Here is a 26975-nt window from a genome sequence, read left to right on the forward strand (position 1 = left end):
GTGTCTGGGCTGCGCCTGCGCACTGCTTCGCAGCGGAGTACGGGGTTCCGAGAAGAGGCGCCGGGAGAGGAAGGAAAGGTTGTCCTGGGTGGGCGGCCATGGGAGGAGTCGGCTCCTTATGCAAATCACAGCGGCGCGCTTGGGCTAGGGGGCGGGGCTTGCGATGCAAAGTGGGGCCCGCCTTTGAAATCGCGAGGGGGGCGGGCCCCGCAACCCTCAGCCTCTTTCCGCGAGTCTCTGACGTCGGCGACGTCTCGTTTAAAAGCGGCCGCGCAGGCGCAGTGAGCCGAAATGCGAACTTAGGCTGTTACACAACTGCTGGGGTCCGCTCTCGCCGCCCGCCCGGCAGTCAGTCAGCGTCGCCGCCGCTGTCGCCGTCTCAGCCGCTCCGGGAGTCTCAGGCCCGCAGCCGCCGCCGCATACCCGCGCCTCCGGGAGCCTCCCGGAGCCCCCGTCCGCCCGCACAGGCCGGTCCCGACCGTCTGCGTCTCCTCGGCGCCCCTCGCCGCCAGCCGCACTCGCCGCTCCGGCCGACATGAGTGGGGACCATCTCCACAACGATTCCCAGGTACGGCTCGGCCGGGTCCTCCCGGCGCCCCGCCCCGGCCCTCCGCGACCCCCGGCGCAGGCCCCGGCCCCGGCCCCGGCCCCAGCCCGGCCGCTTTGACAGGCCGGAGCCCCCGGCCAGGGGCGACCGGGCGGCGGAGCTGGGCGCGCTAGGCCTCCGGCGAATGCCTCGAAGTTACAGATTGGGGGGATGGTTGCCCCTTATGGCTGTTCCCGGGGCCCCCTTATCCCGGGGGCGCAGGGTGGGCTAGGCCCCCGGCCCCGCGCGCTCGCCTCCCGCGGGGTGAAAGGAGCCTGTTTGTTCATATTCCCTCCTTTTCTCTCTCCAGATTGAAGCGGATTTTCGATTGAATGGTGAGTGTGCCCCCCGCCCCGACCCCGGGTCCCCCAGCTGCCGGCCGCCTACCCCGCGCCCGGCCGGAGCCGGGCAGAGGACAGACATGGCGTCCCAGAGACTAAGTCCCGGCTCCTCGCTCACCGGCCCCATTGTTCCCATCGGGCCGCCTCTGGAGCCCCTTTCCGGGGACCCCAGCCCCCCCAGATCGCGGCCCTCCCAAGAGGGGGCAACGGAGACCCGGCGTCGCCCGCCGTGGGGCTTCGGGCAGCCTTTCCTGGCCCGGATTCCTCCCGGGAAAGTCGCCTTGTCGACAGTCGGGACTTAGTCTCTGCGCCATTTTCTTTTTCTCTCTCCTCTCCTTTCTGTGCCTGTGTCTCTCTCCCTCCCTCGGCTCTTTCCTTGAGCAGCCCAGAAAGAGCTTTCTGCAGAGCAAAGCCGTATAAATCACAGACCTCACCAGAGAGGGAAGGGTGGGAGACTGAACTGTTACTATTTTTTCAAAGGAGAACTTTATTTTGGGGGTTATTCCCTTTCTGCTTCTTGCTTGTTTCCTTTTCTGTTTCCAGAATGAAAGATACCCTTCGGCAACTGTTGATTTGGGGTGGGGGTGGGGGTGTAAGATGTTTATGATGGGAATTATGGTTTTAAAACTAAAGCCACCCTTTGTGGAGTTCATCATATTTTGAGGTTGTTTTTCCCAAGTTGTGTTCTTTGCAAAGGTAGTAGCAGTACCTCCCTTCAGAAAGTTTGCAAGTCCTCTATGGGCCATCCAATGTAAATGTTGGATTCGGGCATATAGATTTTTTTAAAAAAATTAAAGTATTCCTGACTAGAACTTTTCATGGTGGCTGAGGTTCCTAATGCAGTGTTTTTGTTTTTTTAGAACCGCAGTTTAGTGTACTTGTCAGGAGGAAAGGTTGTTGAGCATCTCATCTGGACCCTGGTATATTGGCCTTTGCTTTTGGGCTGTGGGGAAGAAAAAAAAGATTTTATTTATTGAAACAAAGAGTAGCCAGCACCCACCCCTGTTTCCTGTTCTTTTTCAGAAGCCGCTGTTCTTCAGGAATCAAGAGCTAGGTTGCTTTTCCCAGATCTTTATGTTTTTGACCCCTTATCAGCCAAATCAAGGCATTTATTCTTTGAGTATTTCCACTTCAGTCATTCAATGAAGAGTCCCCCAATAAAAAGCTCACCCTGTGGGCTTTTCAACAGTCTTATTGAAGGAGAAGGTACCCTCTGTAGCGTGCTGGGAATTCCCACTGATTCTGATGGTACATAATCCTGCTCAGTTGAGGTCGGGTTCCGGGAACCTCTCCAATGGGAGAAGCTGATGAGTAGGTTTTCTGATGTTGTAATCAGCAGTCCATCGTGTTAGCCTGCTCTACTGAGAGCAGCCTTATGTTCAGAGTTGTAGTGGGCATCTAACAAGAGATGTGACTCTCTGCAAGGAAGGATTGTGGTTAAATTAAAGTGTAGCACTTCTTGAGCACCTAATAAGTGCCAAACATTGCGTCGTGCTAGAGCTGAACCTTTGGTCACAATGCTTCTTGCCCTTAGTCTAGTCCTTGGGAGAGACATAATTAGTTAATTATAAGGTAGGTGATGAGGTGTATGTATACCCAAAATGCTTTGAGAAATTAGGGGACTTAATTTTATCTGCGGGTGGGGAAATTTCTCAAAGGAGGTGACTTCTGAGCCGAGTGTTGTGCAAGACTAGGTGCTGAGTGTCAGGAGTTGGAGTATTTCTTAACTATGTTTAGCTAACCTATCAGGATTTTAAAAGGGTGATGAATCCCCTGAAGTTGAGAAAGCTGCAAAGAGTATAGATGTTTCTTTTTTTTTTTTTTAAGATTTTATTTATTTATTTGACAGAGACACAGGGAGATAGGGAACACAAGCAGGGGGAGTGGGAGAGGGAGAAGCAGGCCTCACACTGAGCAGGGAGCCCAACGCGGGGCTCAATCCCAGGACCCTGGGACCATGACCCGAGCCGAAGGCAGACGCCTAATGACTGAGCCACCCAGGTGCCCCAAGTACAGATGTTTCTTGGGGATGTGGGAGCAAAGAAAGGATGTGGCAGATGAGGATGTAGAGTCCTTTTGACCTCTCTTGGAGGAAGGTAGGAGCTTAACAGGAAAAGTGTTCTTTTGACTTTAAGATTGGGCTTAGTATATGGTGTATTTAGTAGTGAAACAAAGTTTAGTCCTTTCTCTTCAGAAAGTTAATCTCCATGGTTCTCACTTAAATTATGCAAAGGAATTATTGAGTATGTGATGATTGTTGGCTGGGTAAATTATTGATCTTTAATGCCATTTTTATAGAAACCAAAGTAAACTGAGTATATTGACTTTTAGAACGTGATCACTTGTAATTGTTAATATTTATTGAATGCTTAGTGTCTGCCTGGCACAAATCTCCGGTCTTTCCATGGATCATCTAATTTGATTTAATCCTTGGAAGGACCCTGTGAGTTAAGTACTATTATCTCTATTTTATAGATGAGGAGACTGAGACTTAGGTATGTTTACTAGCTTGCTTGTGGGCAGGTGAGTCTGGCATTCCAGAGCTCCCAAGCTTAGCCAGTATGCTATATATATGATTGCAGTATGACAAAATTAAAAGCTGCACATCTCTACTTTCTTACAGAGCTGATAAATGTGGGAGGGAAGGATTTGATAGTTTGTCATTTGCTTACTTTTTAACTAAACCTGCTCCTTCAAGAGAAAAAGCACTTTAACTGCCTCCCCACCATCCTAAGTGTCTGACACTGGAGTAATTATCTTTGTAAATACTGTCTAGAAGAAAGATGTAGTGTTAGTAACTGTGTGCTTGCTCTCTTAAGTAATACCCTGTTAACTAGTGATTGATTTATGTAACTATGAAAGACAGTTTTTAAAAAATAAAAATCAGTGTTAAATTATACTCAGACATGTCATTATTGATCTTTGTATTAAGAAGAGTTTGCTTAAGCATGATCTTAAGTGGACTTAACCCAACTTACAGATTAACTATGCAAGTTCATATATACAAACATTCCTCATTCTACCTGCCCTCATCCCTTAAGATCTAAAAGACTTTTTGTCCTTTGGAGCTTATTCTTTACAGTAGTTAAAACTGTTGCTCTTCGTTTGGAATTTACAACGTTCTGGCCCATACTCAACTGCTGAGAAAATCTGTTATTTGTGAAGTGCGTTTATATTTAAAATACTGACGGTGAGCTGGGCATTTCAGGAGCAGAAACCATAATCTTTTACCTACCTCTTTTCTTTCTAAGTGTTGGTAGCACTAACTGTAGTGGGGCTAAGTCATTATTACAGTACTGTGCAGACGGCCGAGCTATCTGTAGAGTTGATAAAGGTAATGTCACATTGGGGTTTAGTGATCCTTCCTTCTGCTGTTTCAAGGACTTGGAGTTTTTGCCTGTCTACTCTGGATGTGGGGTTCCTCCCTCCCTGCGATGAGCAAAGTATAAGGCTTGATTCAATTAGTGATTAGTTAGTCTAAGTAATGTTATGGGATCATAGTTTGACGTCATGTTTGGTGTTGATTCTGCTTAGCTTAATGGATTCAGATTGTATGGAGGAATTAAATATAAATAGTCTCTGATGCTAACAGATAGTTGTATTTCTGTGTGTTAGTTGCAGATTAAGGTGGGGGTGGAAAGATTGATGATGTGGCTATCTGGAAATTCCCATCACATTTTTAAAACTGCACACTGATGGCACCTTCAGATGAAATCTGGCACATCTTCCTGCTCAATCCAGAAACACTTAAGCATCGGGCTCTGGTGTTTTCTTTCCTTCTACAACCAAACTCCTTGGAGCACCTTTTCAGAATTAGTGACTGCTGTGGAATCTTTATACTACACTTAGACATGAAACAAAGTTGTTTGTCAACATGTGCTTTTTAGATTACTAGCATATCAGAACTCCCAAACAAATTTTAGATTCTGATGTTTCTGGTAAAACTAGAATATCCAGGAGTTATTAAAGGAATCCAAAATACCTCATAGTTTGAAAGGTGAAAACTAGGTAATATTGAGGTCTCCAACTCATACTGTTCTTTGGTAAGTAGATAAAATGGAAAGTAGAAATCCAGAATCAGTCCCCAAATCTCATTTTAATCAATAGCAGCAAAAAAAAAAAAAAAATTGGCTTTTTTCTTTAACAGCATAAAAATGAGGAATTGTGAGAGTTTGAAAGAGTGATTCATTAATTTGTTCTGGGTCTTAGTGAATTGGTGTCCATTTATACAATATACAAGAGCCAGGGATTCTTAACATGTCTTAAAAATTACATTCCAAAATTAGGCCATTGGGATTTTTTGTTTGTTTTCAGCATGGGGGGGTGCAAAAACTGTCAGCCTTTTAAATATGTAAATATGTTTGAGAAAGCTTTGTGTGATATATTAATTATAGTAACAATTATCCTCTACTGCTGAGGGTATGGGAAATGATTCTATTGTATTTTATGGATAGATTTCATTTTAGGAGCCTTCAGATTATGAGATTGTGTGTTATTTCATATTATTTGGGTATGAATGCATATGTATGTTATGGATCTTTAACAACATTTGCCGTACTTGCAGTGCAGAATAAAACTAATTTTCTTCAAACCCAAAGTTCTTTCCCCAGAAGTGTGTTTTTGTGAGGGAATTCATTCTTCCCGTATGAAACTATGTTGAACTCCAGTAAAGTTCTAGCTTTATTTGGAAAAATGAATTCAAATGTAATTGTTTACTTTTGAATGAGGCTTTAAATGAATATTTGATTTGGGACCCTGAGGTTTAAAAAAAAAAAAACCTTGAAAGAATGGTAAAATATAGTTAATTCATTGCATTTCTTTGTGGGAGAGTCAGTTGAGTGACTTTTCTGTGTCCTGTGGTTTAGATAATCTGCTCCTTAATTATTTTGAACCAATAACTTTGCATAATAAGGGTGTTTGGGCAAACTGTTGAGAATATGGCTTCTTAAGGTAAAAAGGTTGGGATGGGGGAAGTTCCTAACTGGCCTTTAAGAAGTGAATGAGGTATTGTGTTTAAAGGAAGCTTTCAGATTGTGTTTAAACTTTGAGTAGTAATACTTGGAACAAGTCTTTTCTCTGTATTTCCATGCCTTGTAAATGAAGTTTGAGATGCAGCTTTCCATCCCTGTGGCTGCAGGCCAGTCACTGATGTAGGAAATCTAACGAGGCAAGGAATAATTAACGTTTTACCAGCCCCTGCCCTTCCCCCACAACCTGCCTATCTAGGTGTGTGTCTTATGCTCTGTGTTGATAGCACCAGTGCCTGGGGACTGTGGAGGGGGATAAAGATTGGGGGGAGGGAGGGCGGGCGTCTTGGTAGCCTAGGCTTTACTATTAAGTGGGAAAAAGCTTATAAAATATGTTAGATATAAATGGTATTTTTGGTAGGGCTATAGGAAATGACAGTATGCTGACATAACAGCAAATAGATACTGTTTAACAAAATTTTTATTCTGTATGTCCAAGAAAGAGTCTTAAGTATTTTTCATACTGGGAGAGAAGTGATTTTACTGATTATCTCAAGTATATTTTAGGGTATTATAGTTTGTAATACCATCAAGCTAGAACCCTTTATCTGTCATTTATGTCTCTAAATTTTAGTAGAGAAAGAAACTAAGGGAGAGAGGCAACTTAAGTTTTAAATTTCTTTTTTGGACAGTACTCATTTTCAATTTGTTGGCTTAAGTTTTTATATCCATTCAGTTGTCTCCCTGCCACCTTTACCTTTGTGTATTGTTCTTGAGAACTTTTCTGAAATTTATAGTAGATATTTTTATTTACATATCCCTCATGCTCTCTCCATTAGATTTAGGGTAGAGGTGCATCTCTACCAGGCTGTTAATTCCTCACTGAGCCTTTGAAGTTAACTTTGTTTCTGTGGATTTAAGGACCCAAAGAACTCCATTCATTAGCATTCCTGAGGTACACCTAGATAGGCTCCAATAAAAGGTGTTAAAGCAATCAGCATTATTGGGGACTTTAATTCTCTTGTCTTTGTTGTTGAGAAAAAGTTTCATAGATCCCTGGGTATTCTGACATCTTCCTATGTTTTAAGAACAAAAATCTGCCAACTCTTGGACTCAATATTTCTTTGTATTTTTCTTAGCACAGCCTAGCAAAGATAGATGCCTGGGATCTTTCTTGAAGGAGATATCCTTGGCTGTTTGGAGTTTACCCACCCCCCCAAAATGTTTTAAGTTTAAGGTTAGTCCTACATAGAGTACACGAGAAATGCACCCTTTGCCACTTCGTAAAAGCCCAGATTTTAATTTTGTTGCCATATATGAATGCCCAGATTTATAAAGGTTTGTGAGCAGAATACTGGTTGGACAGAAGACTTAAACCTAGCAGGTTTCAGGATCAGTAAAGTAGGGGATCTCATTGGCTAAGACCTCTTACTTTACCCAACTCCTATAAGGTAGCCTCTTCATTTGTAGTCTTTTATCTGAGCTCTTGCTATGGAGTAGAAGGGGAAGTAGGAGGAAAGGAACAAATTTTGAGAGCTTAGTAGACATCACATTTTTGTATTCATTAAATCTGAATTTAATGGGAATAGTACAGATTGCATAGGTTTATGGGAGAACCTGCGACCAAGAAAGGAAAACTTGGCCTTTTACACCTTCTCAACTTCCCTTTTTGGTAGCATACTGCCTGGTCTAGATTCCAGAAATCCCAGACTGTAATTGGTAAGCTTCTAGTAAGAGATGTCACAGCCTGCCCTTAATTATGTGCTGGTAAAGATAGTTTAGACCCCTTGCATCTGGAGAGCTAGGTATTAAAGAGATGCTTTGGTGTTAAGGCTGGAACCAGATTGATAATAAAGGTTATAAGTGATGAAGAGGGAGGCTGTGGGGAGATAACGTTCTTGAGCAGCTGGGGTAAAGTAGAAAATTCGAGTAGAGAAATCTAAATAAGTCCCTATTCTTAGTATGAAACTTAACCCTGGCTGCCAAACCTTGTTTTGTCATATATAGATAGGGATGATATTTCTATGTTTCACAAACTATTGAGATTTAAATAAGTATATAGAGAGCCTCTTCGCTCACATTTTAAAATTTAAACTTTGGTCATACAGCTTCTATTCTGCAATGGATCTTTATTTTGAATGTTAGGTTTCAGATACTGATGTTGGTGACTCCTTCCTTCACTGGTATTCCCTGATAACCTTTTAAATCTTCTGACATTTACACAGTGAACAGTAGCATATAACTAGAGTTGGTTGAGTCTTTACCTCACTGAACTTCACAGCCTACACTGATCTCTTCTGATTATTAAGCAACCACTATAAAATGAAAGGTGGTGTATCTCGGTTTGGGCTAAGTAGGAGCCAAATGTGTATCTGGTTCCTCCTTTTCTAAGAATAAGAATAAGGCAAGATTGTCATTGCTGAAAACTTCTTTTTCAGAGGGGATGGGCTTAGAAATGAAGAAACTATATTGCTGTGGCTAATTTCTCAGCCCTTTAATAGAACTATGGATTTTCTCTTAAAGATACCCAGAACTTACATGTCAATTATATCTCAGTTTAAAAAAAGTTACCCAGAGCTTTATCTTTATTAGATGCAGTTAGTAAGTGAAATGCTGAAATCATTATTCGTGGTTTTTTTTTTAAATGACAGAACTCAGTATGTCTTGTGTCAGCATGTTTTTTCAAAGGCCACTATTTTACTTCTCCCCCTAAGACATTTTTATTTTTATTTTTTCCCTCCAAAACATTTTTAAACTGAGAAGACTCAAAGCATCTGAGAGTTACCTTAATTTTTCATTTAGTCATATATTGCTTAAAGGGATCAACTTGTATTCTGTGAAATAGTAATTCTTGGCAACAAGAATGCCTTAAATAGGCATCTATTTAATGAATGCCCAGATTTATAAAGGTTTGTGAGCAGAATACTGGTTCTGCCTTCGGCTCAGGTCATGATCCCAGGGTCCTGAGATCAAGCCCCGCATCAGGCTCCCTGCTCAGCAGGAAGCCTGCTTCTCCCTCTCCCACTCCCCCTGCTTGTGTTTCCTCTCTGGCTTTGACAGAGAGCTGTCAAATAAATAAATAAAATCTTAAAAAAAAAAAAAAAAAAAGAATGCTTTAAATAATAAAGCTTAGGAATGAGAATTTAAGTCGGAAACTCCATTTTAACAGTTATGCATGAGTATAGGCATTTGGGAGATTTCATGAAAAAATTTATCTAGTAAGCAGAAATTTCAATGGCTCGTAAGTCTAGCTAATGCTGAGTGCTACTTAAACCAAAATCAGTTGCGGGTTATATTTACTAATGTCCATTAGATTAAACCAGGTGGATGAGTTTTCAAAGATAAAGCTTTCAAAAGATAAACATCTCAGGAACATATGGTTCATAAAGTATATGGAGAAAAATATCTTGTGGGAAAGTGAATATTTATTAATACTGCATGGCTATATTGCCCTCAGTGTGTGAGAATGTCCAAAATTGAATTTAAAGTCTTCAAGGTTTGGGCCTCTTTCTTCTCTTTTTTCTCTGATTCAGAATGTGAATGGTCCTGTGTGTGTGTCTGTGTGTTTGTGTGTGTCCCGGCCAGATCAACCATGGTAGAGTGGAAAGGACAGAGATTGAGTCAAGGGGATTTGAATTTGAGTTCTTGTGCTTCTGGTCAACAGCAAGAAGTTAATCTCCAAGCCTTAGTTCTTTACCTGTAAACTAGGTCTAATACTTAACTCACAAGATTGAGGATTAAAGAGCATGTGAGGATCACTGTAGGAAAGGTGAAGCTTAGTACAGAATTTTTAGTTCCTTGCCAATACTTAAAAAAAAAAACAAAAAAACAAACCCAAACCTTTTCCAGAGATTGCTTTTTTAGTCTTTTTTTTTTTTTAATTTATTTGACAGCACACGCAGGGGGAGCAGAGGGAGAGGGAGAAGCAGGCTCCCCGCTCAGCAGGGAACCCGATATGGGCTCTATCCCAGGACCCTGGGATCATGACCTGAGTTGAAGGCAGATGCTTAACTGACTGAGCCATCCAGGTGCCCAGCTTTTTTAGTCTTTTGTACAAAGGGAACAACTTTAATTTTTGAATTTGGATATTGTGAGATTTTACCCAAGGGAGAGGGTCACTAGGGAGCCTTGAATATGATACTGTTGCTGTGGATCGGGACAGGCTAGGCTCAGGACAGGTAAGACTTCCCCCTTTGCGCTTGGGATGGTGCAATATTTGTAGATCTACTCAGGAAACTAAAAATTTCATGTTTAATTGTAAATGGAAAATTTTAAGCTGCCATATTTATTCATTCAAACATTGAGAAAGTAAATACCAGTAACGACTAAATACAGATGAACCAGACAAATCCATATGGTTTCCACAATGAACATTTTGAAGTTAGTACTTGTAGGTCTGTACACTTACTTCCTCTGTTGAGATTCCGTATTTTTCATGGGGCCTCAGTACAGAGGCTCCTGATATACCAGGTTGAATAGGGATGGAAGGTACATTCTGGCAGTTAATACTTTACTATCAGTGGAAGAGTGACATCTCCATTTATTCCCAATCTAAAAGGGTTTTTTTTTTTTCTCCTTGCAAAAATTGGAAACCTAGTACCTTATTTCAGTTCCAAAGATGTCCAAATTCTAATTGTTCTAGAAAAAAAATTTTTTTAGGATACCTGTAAGCTCATTAAATCATTTCACCTGGAATAGAAGTTTAAAGTTCTGTGTATTTCCCATTATCTTTCTGTATCAGACAGCAGTATTACATGAGGTTTAGAAAAGTAGTTTTCAGGTGTTCCTGAACAGGTAGATTTGTCAGTCACTAGAAATGTTCACATTCTGTCCGAGAAATCATGTGACAGTAGCTAATTCAAGTATTTGCTTGAAATGGTTTAAATCCTTGAACTGAATTGCCTGAAATAAAGAGTGTAAAATCACCATCTTCATAAATTTGAAGAACTAAAATCTTAGAGATTAGGCTCAGTACTTAAAATCCTGGGAAACTAATTTTGTGGAGCAGTTTAAATATGCTACTGTTGTTACTGCTTCCAATCCATGAAGTGTCTTGATATGAAAGCTGTTAAACTTCTCAGAGAAAGCTTCAGAGTATGTAGTGGTATTACTTATAGTGATTTGAATATGGAAAAGTAATCGAGACTAATACTAGACTGAACATGCCTTATTCTTATAATCAGTGCATTTTCACAAGAATGAATGCAATGTCACTAGTTCTTGCTGTTTAACATCAGAAATGAAGAAACAAGAGTCTGTCAGGGAATTGATCATACCTCAGGATCTACTTTTTTTTTTTTAAAGATTTTATTTATTTATTTGACACAGAGAGAGAGTGGAATCACAAGTAGGCAGAGCGGCAGGCAGAGGGAGAGGGAGAAGCAGGCTCCCTGCTGAGCAGGGAGCCCGATGTGGGGCTCGATCCCAGGACCCTGAGATCATGACCTGAGCCGAAGGCAGACGCTTAACTGACTGAGCCACCCAGGCGCCCTGTCAGGATCTACGTCTTAATTTTTCCTGGTTCCAGTTAGCCAGGAAAGAAAACAACAGCAGGGAGGAGGAACATAAGTTGTCTAGTCTTTGTAACTGCTGGCTTGTTACACTTCCAGGCCAGACACCCTTCCCCCTCAGCTCTGAGAGGTCTCCGGGTTAGTGCCCTTTGTGCATGTTCAGCTGGTGGTGGTTTGACCATAATTACTACTTTTTTTCCCCTAAAAAATCAGATCACCTTTCTCCCTTGAATGCAGTGTGATAGAAAAATAGGCACTTCAGCAGAACTTTATAGTCCTTTACAAATGTTAACACCTTCCTAATCTCAGAATGTCAGGAAAGTTGTCTATTAGCAGAAATATGCTTGTTTGCTCTGTAGAAAATCGGATTCTAGTTGGGAAAACAAGCCAAAATTTTTCCTCTTATAGCCCTGAAAATACTATAGAACTTCTTTAGGACTGGAGCTAATCTGTGGAATATAGGTGTCAGATAGTGTTTGTATTGAGCTCAAGTTTTTAGGGCAATAGCTTAAAGTTACAGTACAATATGATTCATTTGGGTCCATAAGTGACTGAAAACAGTGGAAATGTTGGTACAAGACTACCAGAATATTAAGCAGAATCCATACTGATGGCACATACGTAAATATGCATGCCAGTAGGTGCTATTGTACAAAAGAGAAGATAGTTTTGTGAAGTAAGCTTATTGAAAACTTGATTAAAAATAAAAAAAAGGTCCTTCTGCAGCAACTCTGTTTCCCAGAAATAAAGTTCAGTGTGTATTCTTCTCCTACAAGTCTATAGTCCTGTTTTGTTATGTTCAAGTATTCCTTTTTACTCTGGAATACTCTTAGTCTTTAGAATTTGGTACAGTTTGGATAAGTATGCCTGGTACTTCTCCATTTTTCTACCTATTTAGGAAGGCACGAAGTATTGTAAACTCCTTTAGGATTAGCAACATCTCAGAGCCTATTTCCATGTTGAAGGCATAGTTATGGATATCCCTCTTCCATTTTCCTGAAGTCTGTCTGTGATCACCACTTAATCCCAAGTCAGAAGCAACCACTTTTCTCTGGCTTTGAGCTTTTCTTGTCCTCTTCTTCTAATTTTTCATTCTGGACTGGAGAAATTTACATGTTTTGCTTATTTACTAGGAAGTGTAAAAGAACACTATCTCATCCTGTATGGATAGTACAGATGCTTTCAACAAATGTTTAAATTGTGAAATGGGAACCCTTCTCTCCTCTAGCTCATTAGCTGGTTGAAAATCAAGTGAGAAAAAGTGAGAGCTTTATACTAAGTTTTCTTTCTTCCTTTTTTTCTTTCTTTCTCCCTCTCTTTCTTTCTTTTTAAGAAAGATCTGATATCATGACCTGAGCCAAAATCAAGAGTCGGACACTCAACCGACCGAGCCACCCAGCTGCCCCAGAAATCTGCATTTTTAAATATTTATTTAACAATCCTGGATGATTCAGATTAGTACAGCTGACCACAAATTATCTTTGGAGAAATTGATCCATCTGGACTTTACTATCTTACTTGACTAAGATGTGTGTTTTGCTTCGTTTGGTTAAGGTACTCCATTGGTTAAATTATTAAATTTATGGTTGGTTTTGTTTTTGAAGGACCAGAACAGTGTTTTTCAGTATATGTTTATAGAAGCTTGATATTTATCCTCAATATCTTCTATCTTTCAATGAGCATTTACCTAAATACTAGAGATAGTTAACTGCTTTTGCAGCTCTTTTATTATGTATCTCATCAGAATCCTAATCCTTTCTCCTTCGTGTTTAACAAGCCATTATTTGATCCTGATGTCATCTTTTAGGATTGGGTGACTAAGCAGAGCACAAAGAGCAAGAGGTTTTCTCATACTGATATCCCTAGAATGGTTAAGGCAGAGCATTAGAAGGGAAGTGGAGGTATGGCACAGCTCAGTGGCATGCTGAAGATCTTACTATCTATGCCATTCACTACCTTTAGATTAAATTTAGGGGTCTTTAGCTACTGATGGCACTGATTGACATGGGAGGATTTGAATGGAGCAGTGGTTCTTTTTTTTTTTTTTTTTTAAGATTTTATTTATTTATTTGACAGAGAGACACAGCGAGAGAAGGAACACAAGCAGGGGGAGTGGGGGAGGGAGAAGCAGGCTTCCCGCAGAGCAGGGAGCCAGACGTGGGGCTCCATCCCAGGACCCTGGGATCATGACCTGAGCCGAAGGCAGACGCTTAACGACTGAGCCACCCAGGCGCCCCGGAGCAGTGGTTCTTAAAGTGTGTTTTCCTGATCAGCATTGTCTGAGAACTTGTTGGAAATGCAAATTCTTGGGCTCATCCATACCTATTGGCCCAAACTCTGGAGTGTGGGGGCTTAGTCGGCTAGGTTTTAACAAGTCAACCAGGTGATGTGATGCACACTAAAGTTTCAGAACCAGTGGAATAAAGTAAGATTTGAAGTTCATCTTTTCCTGTTGAGCCTCACATTTTTATTTTATTTTTTAATTTTAATTTTCTTTTGAGCCTCACATTTTTAGTAGGAATGAAAGACCGTGGACAAAAAGTCCACTTGCTTACCATTGCAATATAGACTTTAGAGCTAGATAAACTTGGTTAGCTGGGTGGCCCTAAGCAAGTCATACCCTGATCCTAGTTTCTCATCTGAAAAAGTAGAGGGATAATAGCTATCTCAGAGTCATATAAAAGAGCACCTAATAGTATTTGGTACTACTGTATCCGCAAGGTCAAATAATTGACAAGAATAAGATAAATAGACTGATCAAAATAAGCTTCTGGTCGGTACTTTAGTCCTGACATTCATATGAAACCTAGAACTAGTTTTGTAGTAATTCAGTCTCTTAAGCAGTATTCCTTGTTTTGTTGTGTTTTTGTTTTTGTTTTTTTACAAGGCCCATGACTAGGCCTCAGTACTTGTTCAATTACTTATTCTTCCTTACAGTTTTGAAGTTGGAATAATTCATAACTGGAGCATAAAAAGGAGCCTGTTAAATGAGTAGTACTAGAAAGGTTTCTGAAGAACATATGTGTGTTCAGGCTTACTCTCTCCAGCTACTTGCTCAGAGAATGGCCTGTGCATTTCAAGCACCATCAGTAGTGATAACTCTAGACAAAGAAGTCCCCTTAGTTGAATTGGTAATAGGATGTGTGAAACAGTGCATCAACATCCTTGACTCCTATATGGCCAGACAAGGTGTAGACTTGGGGGCATTTTGAGGCCCATGCTCTTGTTGAAAACAAGGGCCGCTTAGGCTGAGCTTTGGATTTCTATGTAGCATAGACAGGAGGTTCATAGTCACTTTCACTATTCCCAGGCATTAAGGGCTCACTTAATAGAAGCAAAGGAGGAGAAGCCTGCAGGAATGGGCCTGTCCTAATTGAGCTGGCCTGAGAAGGTACATTTTCAGGTTAGACAAGTCCTTTTCCCTTTTAAATTCTGCCTCCTGGGAAAGAAGAAGCATTTTCAGTCAGGGGTGTCCTTGTGAAAACATGACTCACTTGCAGAAGAGTATATGAAATATAAATGCCCATTTTAAGGGTTTTGTAACTGGTTAATTACTCTCAAAGGCAGGAGTAAAACATTCTAACTTTGTCTTATATTTAGAGAACAAAGGTGAGTTCGTTAAATGGGATTTGTTTGCCATACTTCTGATGCTTAAAATAATTGCTCTATCTAGGTTTGACTTATACCTCAGTGGACTAATACCTTAGTTGCAGTGTTCTCTGGGAAGCACTCATTGAGGCTCTGATTCTCCAGGGACTCTGTGCAGAAGTGGCCTGCTTTTGAGATGGCCATTTTAGCCAGGAAACTTTTGGCCGGCCTTAAGGAATTACACAGCGTAGTGCCTTGCCATGTAGGGAAAAGGTCCTTGAATGGCCTCCAGCAAGGGAGTTGGTGGTGGGGTGGAGAGTCAGGACAAGGGAAGTCTTACTCCTGGCTTTGCCAGTTGTGACCAGAGTGAATCATACAACATGGTACCTCATGCTGTCCCCACCATTGAAAGGAAGATGTTGACCTGCATCCAAGCTTTTCAGTCAGTGCTGTCCTGATAGAACCTTCTCTCATGATGGAAATGTTTTGTATCTCTGCTGTCCTATGTGGTAGCTGCTAGCTAGCCACGTAAGACTGTTGAACCCTTCTAGTGTGACCAAAGGACTTAAAATTTTTATTTTACTTAAAAGTAGCTACATGTGGCTAGTGGCTACTATGATTGGACAGCACAGCTCTAGATAAAATTTAGATAAGAGCAGAGAGATTTAGGTTTAGATTTTGCTTGGAGTATGGGTGGTTGAGGCACTTGGAACTTAAAAATCTAAAAGAGGTATGAATTTGGTGAGTCTGAGTAACAGTCTTCCTTCTTTATATCTGCATTGCCTTATCCTGGATGACCTGCTAAGAGGATTTAAGACTGGTATGCACAGTTGTGTTTTTAAGAGCAGGTGTAAGTTTAGACAGTTCTCCATTTTACTTGACCCCTTCAGTATTGCATGATGGTGAACATTTAAGGTCCTTTGGATTGAATAAATTCTCATTTTATCTCAGCAGCTCTATGAGATAAATCATGTCTATTTTGTAGTTGACAAAACAGATTAATTTACATTCATATATACCTTTATGGATCATTATCCTTTAAAATGATTGAGATTTGGGGTGCCTGGGTGGCTCAGTCGTTAAGCGTCTGCGTTTGGCTCAGGTCATGATCCCAGGGTCCTGGGATCCAGCCCCGCATTGGGCTCCCTGCTCAGCGGGAAGCCTGCTTCTCCCTCTCCCACTCCCCCTGCTTGTGTTCCCTCTCTCGGTGTCTCTCTCTCTGTCAAATAAATAAAACCTTAAAAAAAAAAAATTGTATACGCAAACAAACAGCATCCAAGAGGCTAACTCACCCAAAGTATTGGCTTACAGTAAAAGCAGATCAGAACTCAGTTTCTACAACTTACCTGGGGTCTTCCTCTCATTTGCATGCTCATAGTGAATGTTGACTGCGTCTCACTTGTAAGTATTCTGGTCCACTGTTAGCCAGACAGTATTAGTCTCATGGCCCAAAATGGGACTGTAGCCTTGGCTACTATGAGGACCACTGACATAGTGGACATTTGAAGTCTTAGGAAACAACTTGTGTGAATTGCTTAAACACCAGGAACAGATCCATTTTCCTCCAGCTTTAGCTTCAAATTATGGTCATTTATTTTAGAGGTGGGAAGAGGAAGTGGACTAGGGATGAAATAAATAGAAGATATTTGAACATTTACTATTTCCACTTTACTTTTGAAGAAACTGAGACTCAAGGCTGTGTAGTTTGTGTGAAGACCACAGAGCTGGAAGACTAATCTAGGCCTATCTGATGCCACATCCTGAGTTCTTAAAGGTGACACAAAACAAAGTAAAGGGAACCCTGGGTGACTCAATTGCTTCCTGGGAATTCTGGGCTATAGCGGAGCTACCCATGTAGTACCAGACTAAAGGCTCTTAGAGCACTCATCTTCATTTACAGTCCATCTTTACCAAACAAGTATCTTTGACTAGTAGGCTCTGCTGAAATTTATTTATTTATTTATTTGAAGATTTTATTTATATATTTGACAGACACAGTGAGAGAGGGAACACAAGCAGAAGCAGAGGGGAGTGGGAGAGGGAGAAGCAGGCTCCCGGCTGAGCAGGGAGCCCGATGCGGGCCTCGATTCCAGGACCCTGAGATCATGACCTGAGCCGAAGGCAGGTGTTTAACGACTGAGCCACCCAGGCATCCCTATTTATTTATTTTTTAAGATTTTATTTATTTGTCAGAGAGAGCGAGAGAGTGCAAACAAGGGGGGAGTGGCAGGCAGAGGGAGAAGCGGCTCCCCGAGCCTGATGCAGGACTCGATCCCAGGACCCTGTGATCATGACCTGAGCTGAAGGCAGATGCTTAACCGACTGAGCCACCCAGGTGTCCCTCTGCTGAAATTTAAACTAATGTGTAATCCTTTCCCTATTAAGGAAAGTCTGCCTGCCTGTGTAAAAAAGACCCCAGAGTAATTTATTTTTTAGCAGTTCAGCTTGTACTTGGAGCCAGTTATTCCAGAAATCATTAAAACCTCCTTTTATCTGAGTACTCAAGAAAAAGGATCTTCTTGTTAACCAGGGATTAACTAGACCCTCCCACCCCCTTGTTTTAGAAGGATCTCTGAAGTCTACTTATTTACAAAGGAATTTCATCAGAGTTGGTTAGCAGTATGTGAACAAGTACGTTGTTGTTCCCACCTCAAGGGGGATAAATAACAAATTTAACTAGCTTGCTGCTTAAGAAGCAGAAATAGCAGTGGGCTCAGCATTGGCCTCCCCTTCACAGTTATCATTCATGCGATTTACTTTAGTTAAGCAGAGTAGGAGTAGATTTTAACTACTTATAAATTATGTTGATTAATGACCATTCATGGGCTCTTTGATGGAAGGAGCATGGTGGGAGCTGGGCTTAGTGTGAATATCGTTTAGGAGAAAGCTTTGGAGTTAGAGAGGAGCCATAGGTAAAGGTAAAGCAGGGGGGATATTCTTCATTTACACACTGAGCTTGAGAAAGGCACCTGTCTTCACAGGGTACATTGTTAGTTTCAAAAAGAATGTTATTAAATACACCAGAAACTAATGTTATATGTCAATTATATCTCAGTTTTAAAAAGCGGTTATTTCATGACACAGGAAAATTACATGATATTCAAATTTCAGTGTCCATAACTAAATTTTTATTGCAGTGTAGCCATGCTTGTTCCTTTACATATGATCTGTGGCTGCTTTTGTGCTCAGTGGCCGTTGAGTACTTGCTGCAGAAATGCAAATGGGCTGTAAAGCCTAAACTACTTACTACCTGTCCCTTTACAGAAGAATGTTGCTGACCCTTGGATTGGTGAGTAGTGCCGGTTGCTTACCTGAGTGGTGCTTGTATGTGTCACAGGAAGCTCACAAGACTCTTCATATTACTTGGTAGCCTGTAGCTCTCAGAGGAATATGTATGAGCCAAATGTCAAAAGTTTACTGTGAGCTTGTAGTTTCATTGAGTCTTAATCCATTTTTTTTCTTACTTATCTTCCCAACAGAGTCCTACTGGCTGGACTCAAGTTACCTGTCTCTAAAATATGGCTCTGCCCACTGATGTCCAAACAGCAACAAAGAAAATTTATATTCTAAAGAACTTGACCTCGCTACTCCTTGCCTAAGCTGTGTTACCCCTTATGTAGTTCTTCCTTCTTCCTCTCAAACAGGGGCTGTGAGAGTAGCAGGTGAAAACAACCTCTCTTCTTCCTCAATTGTAAAGAGTCAAGATTCTCAGCTGTACAAAATAAAGTCCCTAGGGGCTGACTCAGCACCTTGTGCCTGCCTTTTAAAGGAACGGAGACCCAACTGAAATAGAAACTGGTAATAAAATCAGTAGCATGTCCATTATTGCAGGTGGCTGGTATTTGGTATTAATTATTGCCCAGAGGACCAAGAAACAACAAGGCAGAGTTTTTCAAAATATGATTCTGGACAATGTAGATTATGGTCACCTGGAGAGTTTGTGTTAAAATATTCTGACACATTCCTCCAAAGAGGCCTCACTGGTGTATACCCTGCCAGGCATCTGTGAAAGTATGTGCTTTCCCGTGCCCTCGCCAGTGCTGGCAATGACCAGATTCCATGTTTCTTAAATCGGTTTGTTTAAAAATTATGACACCTGTTGGTTTGCACATCCCTCATGACTGGCTTCTTGGCCGTTTGGCCATTTGTATGTATTTTTCTGTAAATTGCCTACTCCTGTCCTGAGCCCATTTTTCTGTCGAGTTGTTTATCTTTTCCTTATTGATTTGTAGGAGCTGTTTCTTTGGCACAGACAGTAACTCTTTGTTAAATTTGTTCCACATTTTTCTTCTAATCTCTAGTCTTTCACCCTTATTTCTGGCGGTTTATTATCATAAAGGCATTAAAAAGTTTCATGTAATCAAAAAAAAAAATGGGGATGATCTAAGTCCCAGGTGTCAGGAAAGTTAAGAACCACTGGTCTTAAGCATTTAAATTTTTTCTTTTTACTGTAATCTGTTTTAACTTTGAATTAAAACAAGTTTTTTTCCTAAAGATTTTATTTATTTGTGGGGGGGCAGAGGGAGAGGAGGAGAGTCCTCAAGCAGACTCCCCACTGAGCCCAGAACCTGAGGCAGGGCTCAACACAGGGCTCAATCTCAGGACCCCCAAGATCACGACCCTAGCCGAAATCAAAGAGTTGATAACCTACTGAGCCACCCAGGCATCCCTAAAACAAAAATTTTAAAAAGATTTTATTTATTTATTTTTTTTGTAAGAATGAAAGTGAGATCGTGAGCAGGGGGAGGGGCAGAGGGGGAAGGAGAGGGAAAGAGAAGCCGAAGCTGACTCCGTGCTGAGGGTGGAGCCTGATGTAGGGCTCAGTCTCATGATGTCGAGATCTTGACCGGAGCTGAAACCAAGAGCCAGATGCTTAACCAGCTGAGCCACTCAGGCGCCCCTGAATAAAACAATTTTTAAAGGTCTTAGGATTCTTTTGACTAGAAGTGTAGGTGTCAATAGAGGTCATTTTACAGATTGGAAAACAAACCAGAGCAGAGAAATATATTAATTAAGGACCCCATCAGGACACTGCATAAAAGGCTCAGAATCGCTCTAAGGAGTTAAGTGTCTGCCTTCGGCTCAGGTCATGATCCCAGGATCCTGGGATCGAGCCTCGCATCAGGCTCCTGGCTCAGCGGGAAGCCTGCTTCTCCCTCTTCCACTCCCCCTGCTTGTGTTCCCTCTCTCACTGTGTCTCTCTCTGTCAAATTAAAAAAAAAAAAAATCTTAAAAAAAAAATATGTCGTTCAGTTCTGGCATAATAATATAACAGTGAGCAGCCTGTTCTGGACCCTAATTGTGTCTACAAACTACAGCTCAGAAGACCTTATATTTAATTAGGTAACATACATTTTTTTGAAGACAATTTGGTGGTCCCATCACTGAAATCTGAGTTCTCTTTAAAAATTTTAATGTAATTAATTAGTTCCTGGGAATGAGAACCAGAGGAAGAGAGAAAGATGAACTTGAATTTAAGGAGCATAATGGAAGGAGTGGGATGGGAGAGAAGGTTGTAAAGTAAGTTAAAATAGGGTGCATAGACAGGAAGAGGCTGAAAGGACAGATTAAGGTAATTGTAGTGTTGTAAAAGCATAAAAGAAGTCCAAGAAATTTAAATGCGGAAGTAGACGACTGGAAGAGAAAACATCCTCTGACTATTTAACCCTTTTTTTGTGTGTGGGACTGAGACCTAAAACAAACCAGTTGGCTGCTTCATTTTTGTCTTTTCATGACAAGGTCCTTAGAGACAATGTCTGGTCACTACTCTCACAGAGTTGCTGATGTTTAAGAACCAAGGTAGGTTCTCTTCAGGGTTTTTAAGTCAATTTGTAGCATTTCTTCTGAACATGTAGACACTTTGGAAAGTGTGACAGTTTTTAGAAATTTGAAGTTGTGTTGCAGAGCTGATTTAAAAAAATTGAAAATACTGGGTTTCTGTCTTTGAGCAACTCTATGTTTTTCTAATGCAGTGGACTTCTAAGTTTTTGATGATGAAGTTTTTACCACTTACTGAATTGAGGGGAGAGACTCAAGCAATTTGCAAAATAATTGGCAAGTTTCATTTGATTAAGTTTGACCCTTTCTTTTATTTGGCCTCAACCACCTATTATGAAGGTCTTCTCCAGCTGCGACATTCAAGTCTGATTCTGGAACTTCACAGAGCCAAGTCCAGGGAAACTTGGGCTGTTAGGGACACCCTTTTGCCTCCCTTTCCACAGTTACTCATTTAACAGCTGCTGCTGTTGGGAAGGGTTAGGGTGTTTGTTATGCCCTTTATGGAACTTTATGAGGGCAGAGACTTGGTATTGTTCGCTGCTATATTCCCACACCTAGAACAATGCCTGACACAGAGTTGACACTCAATAAATATTCAAGTGAATGAATATTGTGAACCCCAACTTCCTTAAGGAAGCCCGTCTTCTCAGCTGGAGTTGGTTTTTGTTTTATCAGCTTGAGAGTACAAGGTCCCGAATGGGGGAACCCCATTAGTTTCAATAATAAATGAGTCTGGGGCGCCTGGGTGGCTCAGTTGGTTAAGCGACTGCCTTCGGCTCAGGTCATGATCCTGGAGTCCCGGGATCGAGTCCCGCATCGGGCTCCCTGCTCAGCGGGGGGTCTGCTTCTCCCTCTGACCCTCTTCCCTCTCGTGCTGTCTCTCATTCTCTCTCTCAAATAAATAAATAAAATCTTTAAAAATAATAATAATAATAAATGAGTCTGTGACAAGAGGTCTTTTTTTTTTTAAGATTTTATTTATTTATTTGACAGAGACACAGCGAGAGAGGGATCACAAGCAGGGGGAGTGGGAGAGGGAGAAGCAGGCTTCCCGCGGAGCAGGGAGCCCGATGCAGGGCTCGATCCCAGGACCCCGGGATCATGACCTGAGCCGAAGGCAGACGCTTAACGACTGAGCCACCCAGGCGCCCCTGTGACAATAGGTCTTGTTTATACATAGTACACATTTGGGGGAGAACAAATGATAATTTTGACTTTAAAAATTGGAAATGTTACTAGTCTCTTCCCTTATTCTTGATTTTCTTTAGAGCTGAATCCTCCCAACATTTTTCTTTTAAATTGTAGAGCTCTTTGAGTTTTTAGCCAGAACACCATCTGTCCTGCTTACTTTGAAAGGCTATTAACTATGACCTGGAATTTTGGAAGTGTGCTTATTGAGAATCGTTGTAAAATAGTGATAAGGACTTTTCTGTGGGCTACAGATTGAAATCGGCCGCCATTAGGATGGATCACAGTTTCCTAGATTGAAACCGATCACAATTGATACAGTCCAAATTTAGACAGCTGTGGTCGGGGAGAGGGAAGGGTAGAATTCTTGCACCCCTCAATCAGTTTCCCTTCCAGTGATGGGCTTTCAGGCTTCCTAACTGCTTTTAGTTTGGCACTGAGTTCCTGGGGAGATTCACACACCCCTGATACTGACCACACTCCCGGATGCCAGTCTTTATCACCAAAACCAGCTTGTTATCTGTCCTAGACAAAAAGTCTTTAAAATGTTAGAACAAACTGGGTATAGAGGGTTAAGTAGAAGAGTTGATTTTGTTCAAACTCTAGCTTCTGGGGATGTGGTATCCATGGGATTGAAAGTCGGAGCAAGGAGAAGATGCAAGGATTTATCCCAGTAAACTTGATTTAATAAATGAGCAGCAGGTGATGAATATCTTCTTTAGAAAATTAATTTCTTCACCCAGCGCTTTCACCCAAATGGTTCCCGTGCCCACCTTCCTAATGCAGTGGTTGTATATTTATGCGTCAGAGATGAGCAGAGGTTATCTTTTTTTTTAATAGATTTTTTTTTAAGATTTTTATTTATTTATTTGACAGAGAGAGAGAGAGAGACAGCGAGAGAGGGAACACAAGCAGGGGGAGTGGGAGAGGGAGAAGCAGGCTTCCCGCAGAGCAGGGAGCCTGATGCGGGGCTCGATCCCAGGACCCTGGAATCATGACCTGAGCCGAAGGCAGACGCTTAACGACTGAGCCACCCAGGCGCCCCGAGCAGAGGTTAACTTTGACAAAGTTGCCTCCTTGGGGAAGGCAGGCAGCTTTTGGTGGATAACTGTTCCTCACCCCTATCCTTCATACACTTGGGGACTATCTTTGGAGGAGGAGCCTATCATCTTATACAGCTGTTTTAAGTCTCAAAACTTGTCATCACTGTAAATGAGGTCTGGCTCAAATCATGGCACAAAGCTCTTTTATACCAGAAAAATCTCTGCTTTTGTTTACAAGTAAGCAGAGGATTCTTCTCTTCTGCCCTGATCTGATTACTCTAATAGTTTAGGAGAATGGTGGAGTGGCACAATGCTTTAAGATCATGGAATAGTTAATAAAATGATCAGTAATCTTTGCCAATCCCATAGCCTATTCTCAAAGTGTAAATGTTTATGCTGGGGTTGAATAGCAATTGCATTAGAGACCCTGAGTAGAGGAGGCTTGGCAATACTGTTAGCCACCTTGATTGCAGCTAAACTAATGCAAATGTTTCTATGGGGATGGTGTTAACTGGTGTTATCAGTGCATCCCTTAAAACTTGTAAATAGGTTTTTTACGCTTCTGGGTATAGGATTGTTAGAGCAAGCCAGTTTCACTTATTCGTAAGTGCTTTTCTTTCCTGTATCTGTAGACAGGTAAGAAAATCAGATAGCCTTTTGTCATTGGCTTGTTGGGCAAGGTGAATTGGCATGGTTGCTGCCTTAAATGCATGTATAGAATCTGAACTCTTGAGTTATTTGGAATGATTGGGTAGACTTGATTTAGTTCTATGTAAATTAATCATGAAGAGGGTTCAGTAATAGTTGTACTTTATTGACAGTTTGTAATTTTGTGGAAATTAGCCAGGAATTCCATTACAACCATACACAAGGATTTTGACTGCCTTTTGAAAGAAAATTCCTTAAGGTCACTTAAATCTGAGCCCAGGTTTCTTCATCTGTAGGAGAGGTGAGTTTCCTGAGGTCACAGGTATCTAAGCTGATGAACAGAGATTTGAAGCTCTAAATCACTGACCTTTGCTGCCTTCTTACAGACCCAGTAGTTAAAGTGACTTTTACCCAGGGTCATACAGTAAGTGAACAAGGATTTGAATCAGGTATTTTTCACTCTGTTGAACCAGAGTGAAGCTTCCTCCATCTTCCTTCAGAAGTCTTTTCCAGCATTCTCTGCTATTCTGTAATGTCCATAATTGGCATTAGGGTATAGCATGATCTTTTTTGCTAACTGCATCATTCTTGAACATATTTTTATTTTTTAAAGATTTTATTTATTTGAGAGAGAGAGCACCATGTGAGTGAGCATGAGCAGGGGAGAGGGGCAGAGGGAGAGGGAGAAGCAGACTCCCCGTTGAGCAGGGAGCCCGATGCAGGGCTTGATCCCAGGACCCCAGGGTCACAACCTGAGCTGAAAGCATCTGCTTAACCAACTGAGCCACCCAGGTGCCCCCATTCTTGAACATATTTAACAAAGTGTTTTGGTTTCTTTTTTCATATAATGTGTGTATGTGTCTGGTTTCCCTAGTGGGGAGTGAACTCTTCATCTTATGCCTGGTTTGACACTGATTTGGCTACTTGGAGCTGACTCTGTACCTGGTTTCCAAACCTGCAGCTTCATTGTGAGCCTGGGATTAGGCCAGCTTCAGGGACTTTATAATAGTTGGATTCAGTTTTGCTGGATTTATTTGATACTGAAGTTTCTTACTCCTAGGTGTTTTGTTTCCCTTCTATCTAAGTTGAGGATTAGGACTCTAAAGCTACAAGAAGTAGGAGTGCATCTGTATCTTTTTTTTTTTTTTTTTTTTAAGAAACTGCTTTTGGGACACATGGCTTTAGAGAGGCAAAATGTAATGCTGGGATTTTTTTTTTTTTTTTTTCTTCCTCTTAGATTTATTCATTTGACAGAGAGAGCACAAGCAGGGGGAACAACAGGAGAAGGCAGAGAGAGAGGGAGCCGCTGACACGGGGCTTGATGTCAGGACCCCGAGATCATGATCTGAGCCGAAGGCAGACAACTGAGCCACCCAGTGCCCCGGGATCTTATTTTTTAATTTGTCCCTTGCAAGAATCAAGTCTACCATTTCCTAGCTGGCAGAAAGTGTATCTCACTTAATTTTCCTCAATCATGAGAAGATGAATTTTTCAGCAAAAAAATAAAACAAGTAGTAATTGACAGTTGACTTTAATTGCTCATCTGCCAAGAATGCCCTCTCCTACTTTGCTAACTCCTTCTGTCCTTTGGTAAGACTTAGCTTAAACACTACCTCCTTCAGGGAGCCTATGTTCACTCTTCACTGCCCTCTTGGACCCAGGCTCTTTATTTCTTCTTGTTCTCTGGTGGAATAAGGCTGTTTCCCCTCATCGTTTTACTTTTTACTTTACAAAAGAGGCATTAAACTTAGATTCAATTATTTTTACTCTTAAGACTTTTCAAAATGTCCATAAATTAAGTAATTCTGCTGTTTTACTATCCTTTCGGAAAAATAGCAGGAGGGCAGAAAAGAAGAACATTCTGCCCTTGTGTAAGAAATGGAGGTCCTGACACCTGTATGTTTCATGTGAAGACATTCGGAGGAATGTCTGTTACCTTTATAAAAAATGTGTGGGCGCCTGGGTGGCTCAGTTGGTTAAGCGACTGCCTTCGGCTCAGGTCATGATCCTGGAGTCTCCGGATCGAGTCCCGCATCGGGCTCCCTGCTCAGCAGGGAGTCTGCTTCTCCCTCTGACCCTCCCCCCTCTCATGTGCTCTCTCTCGCTCTCTCATTCTCTCTCTCAAATAAATAAATAAAATCTTTAAAAAAAAAAAAAAAAAAAATGTGTGTAGTTTCTGAATATCGGAGCAATATCAGAGCATCGTGATGCAATGAAAACCATTACTTTAATGTTAATCATTTGACATTTGAGATTTTGGGGTTAGGAAAGGAATTTTAATACATTTCAGCAAGTCTCAAATTTAGAAAGGTTTCTTCTCTGTTGACTTAATTTTTCTCTGCCTTCTTGTATGCGTAGAACAGCATAAATTTTCTGCCTTGGAAGTGTGTCTTCAGGGTGAATTCTTACATATGGATTGCTGGGTCATCAAAAGAGATTGTGTTTGTTACCTTTGTTAGACACTGCTAAATTCCCTTTCCACAGGAGTTATATGAACTATATGAACTTTTTCAAGATGTTAAAAGGCAGAAATGTGTCTCAGATTTGAAAATTGGCACCACCCAGAGTTGTGGAAACCAGAGATGGCCCAGGAGGCATACTACCTCACACAGAGTATGCATTTAGTAGGAGATAGCTATTACTATTGTCTTTTGTGAAATGGCAATATTTCCTTATTGTAAGAGTGGTAAGAAAATTGAATAAAACAGCATTTCTAAGTAGCGTTTCTAAGTACTCTAGCATGGTTCTAGCACATAAATTAGTGCCCCTTTTCTCTTGAGTGCCTTGGGCCATGGCTCTTTGGTTTCATATCTTAATTACCTTACTGGATTGTCAGCTCTGTGAGGGTTGAGTTCACGTCTGATGAGTCTTTATCAGGGCACTTTGGATTTAAGAAGATATTAGAAATACTTATAAACTGAATTAACCCTAAGAATATAATTCTGAATCCAGTAGTAAAAGATTTCCTTTTCTTTTGCACATTAACTGTCAAGTGCTTATGTTATGCTAGCCAGCAATTCTTCCTGAGAATGTGTCCTGAGATAACACAGATACTTTCCTTTCTTGTCATTTGGAAGTCTCTTTACTTAAAATCTTTATTAACCTCAAGGAACACCTTAGATAATAATAACAAAAGATGTTGATTCCTATTCAAGCTATTCATTTACCTACCTATCCTTATGGAGTAACTTCAATTAAGTTAGAGTGAAAGGAATTAGTTGTTACATGTCTTCTGTTTTCTCAGGGCTGCCTTATTTCAGGGGTGTTCTCCCGTGTCTTCATCTCAAAATTTTTAACGCATGCATTTGGAACAGGTGTTGTCAGGT

At 41.2% G+C, this 26975-nt stretch overlaps 1 protein-coding gene across 1 annotated transcript in view; it reads left to right on the top strand.

Annotated features, from left to right (window-relative positions):
- Positions 1–432: 432 nt before the first annotated feature.
- The window catches only part of TOP1 (DNA topoisomerase I), an 89549-nt gene continuing 63006 nt past the window's right edge, over positions 433–26975 (top strand). Inside the window, exons 1-2 of the mRNA XM_036121381.2 lie at positions 433–568; positions 897–921. Coding sequence (XP_035977274.1) covers positions 536–568; positions 897–921 — 58 coding nt within the window. The 5' untranslated portion in view covers positions 433–535. The remainder of the gene's footprint in view (positions 569–896; positions 922–26975) is intronic.

The sequence above is a fragment of the Halichoerus grypus genome, chromosome 10, assembly GCF_964656455.1.
Source record: "Halichoerus grypus chromosome 10, mHalGry1.hap1.1, whole genome shotgun sequence".
In the NCBI taxonomy this organism is placed as follows: domain Eukaryota; kingdom Metazoa; phylum Chordata; class Mammalia; order Carnivora; family Phocidae; genus Halichoerus; species Halichoerus grypus.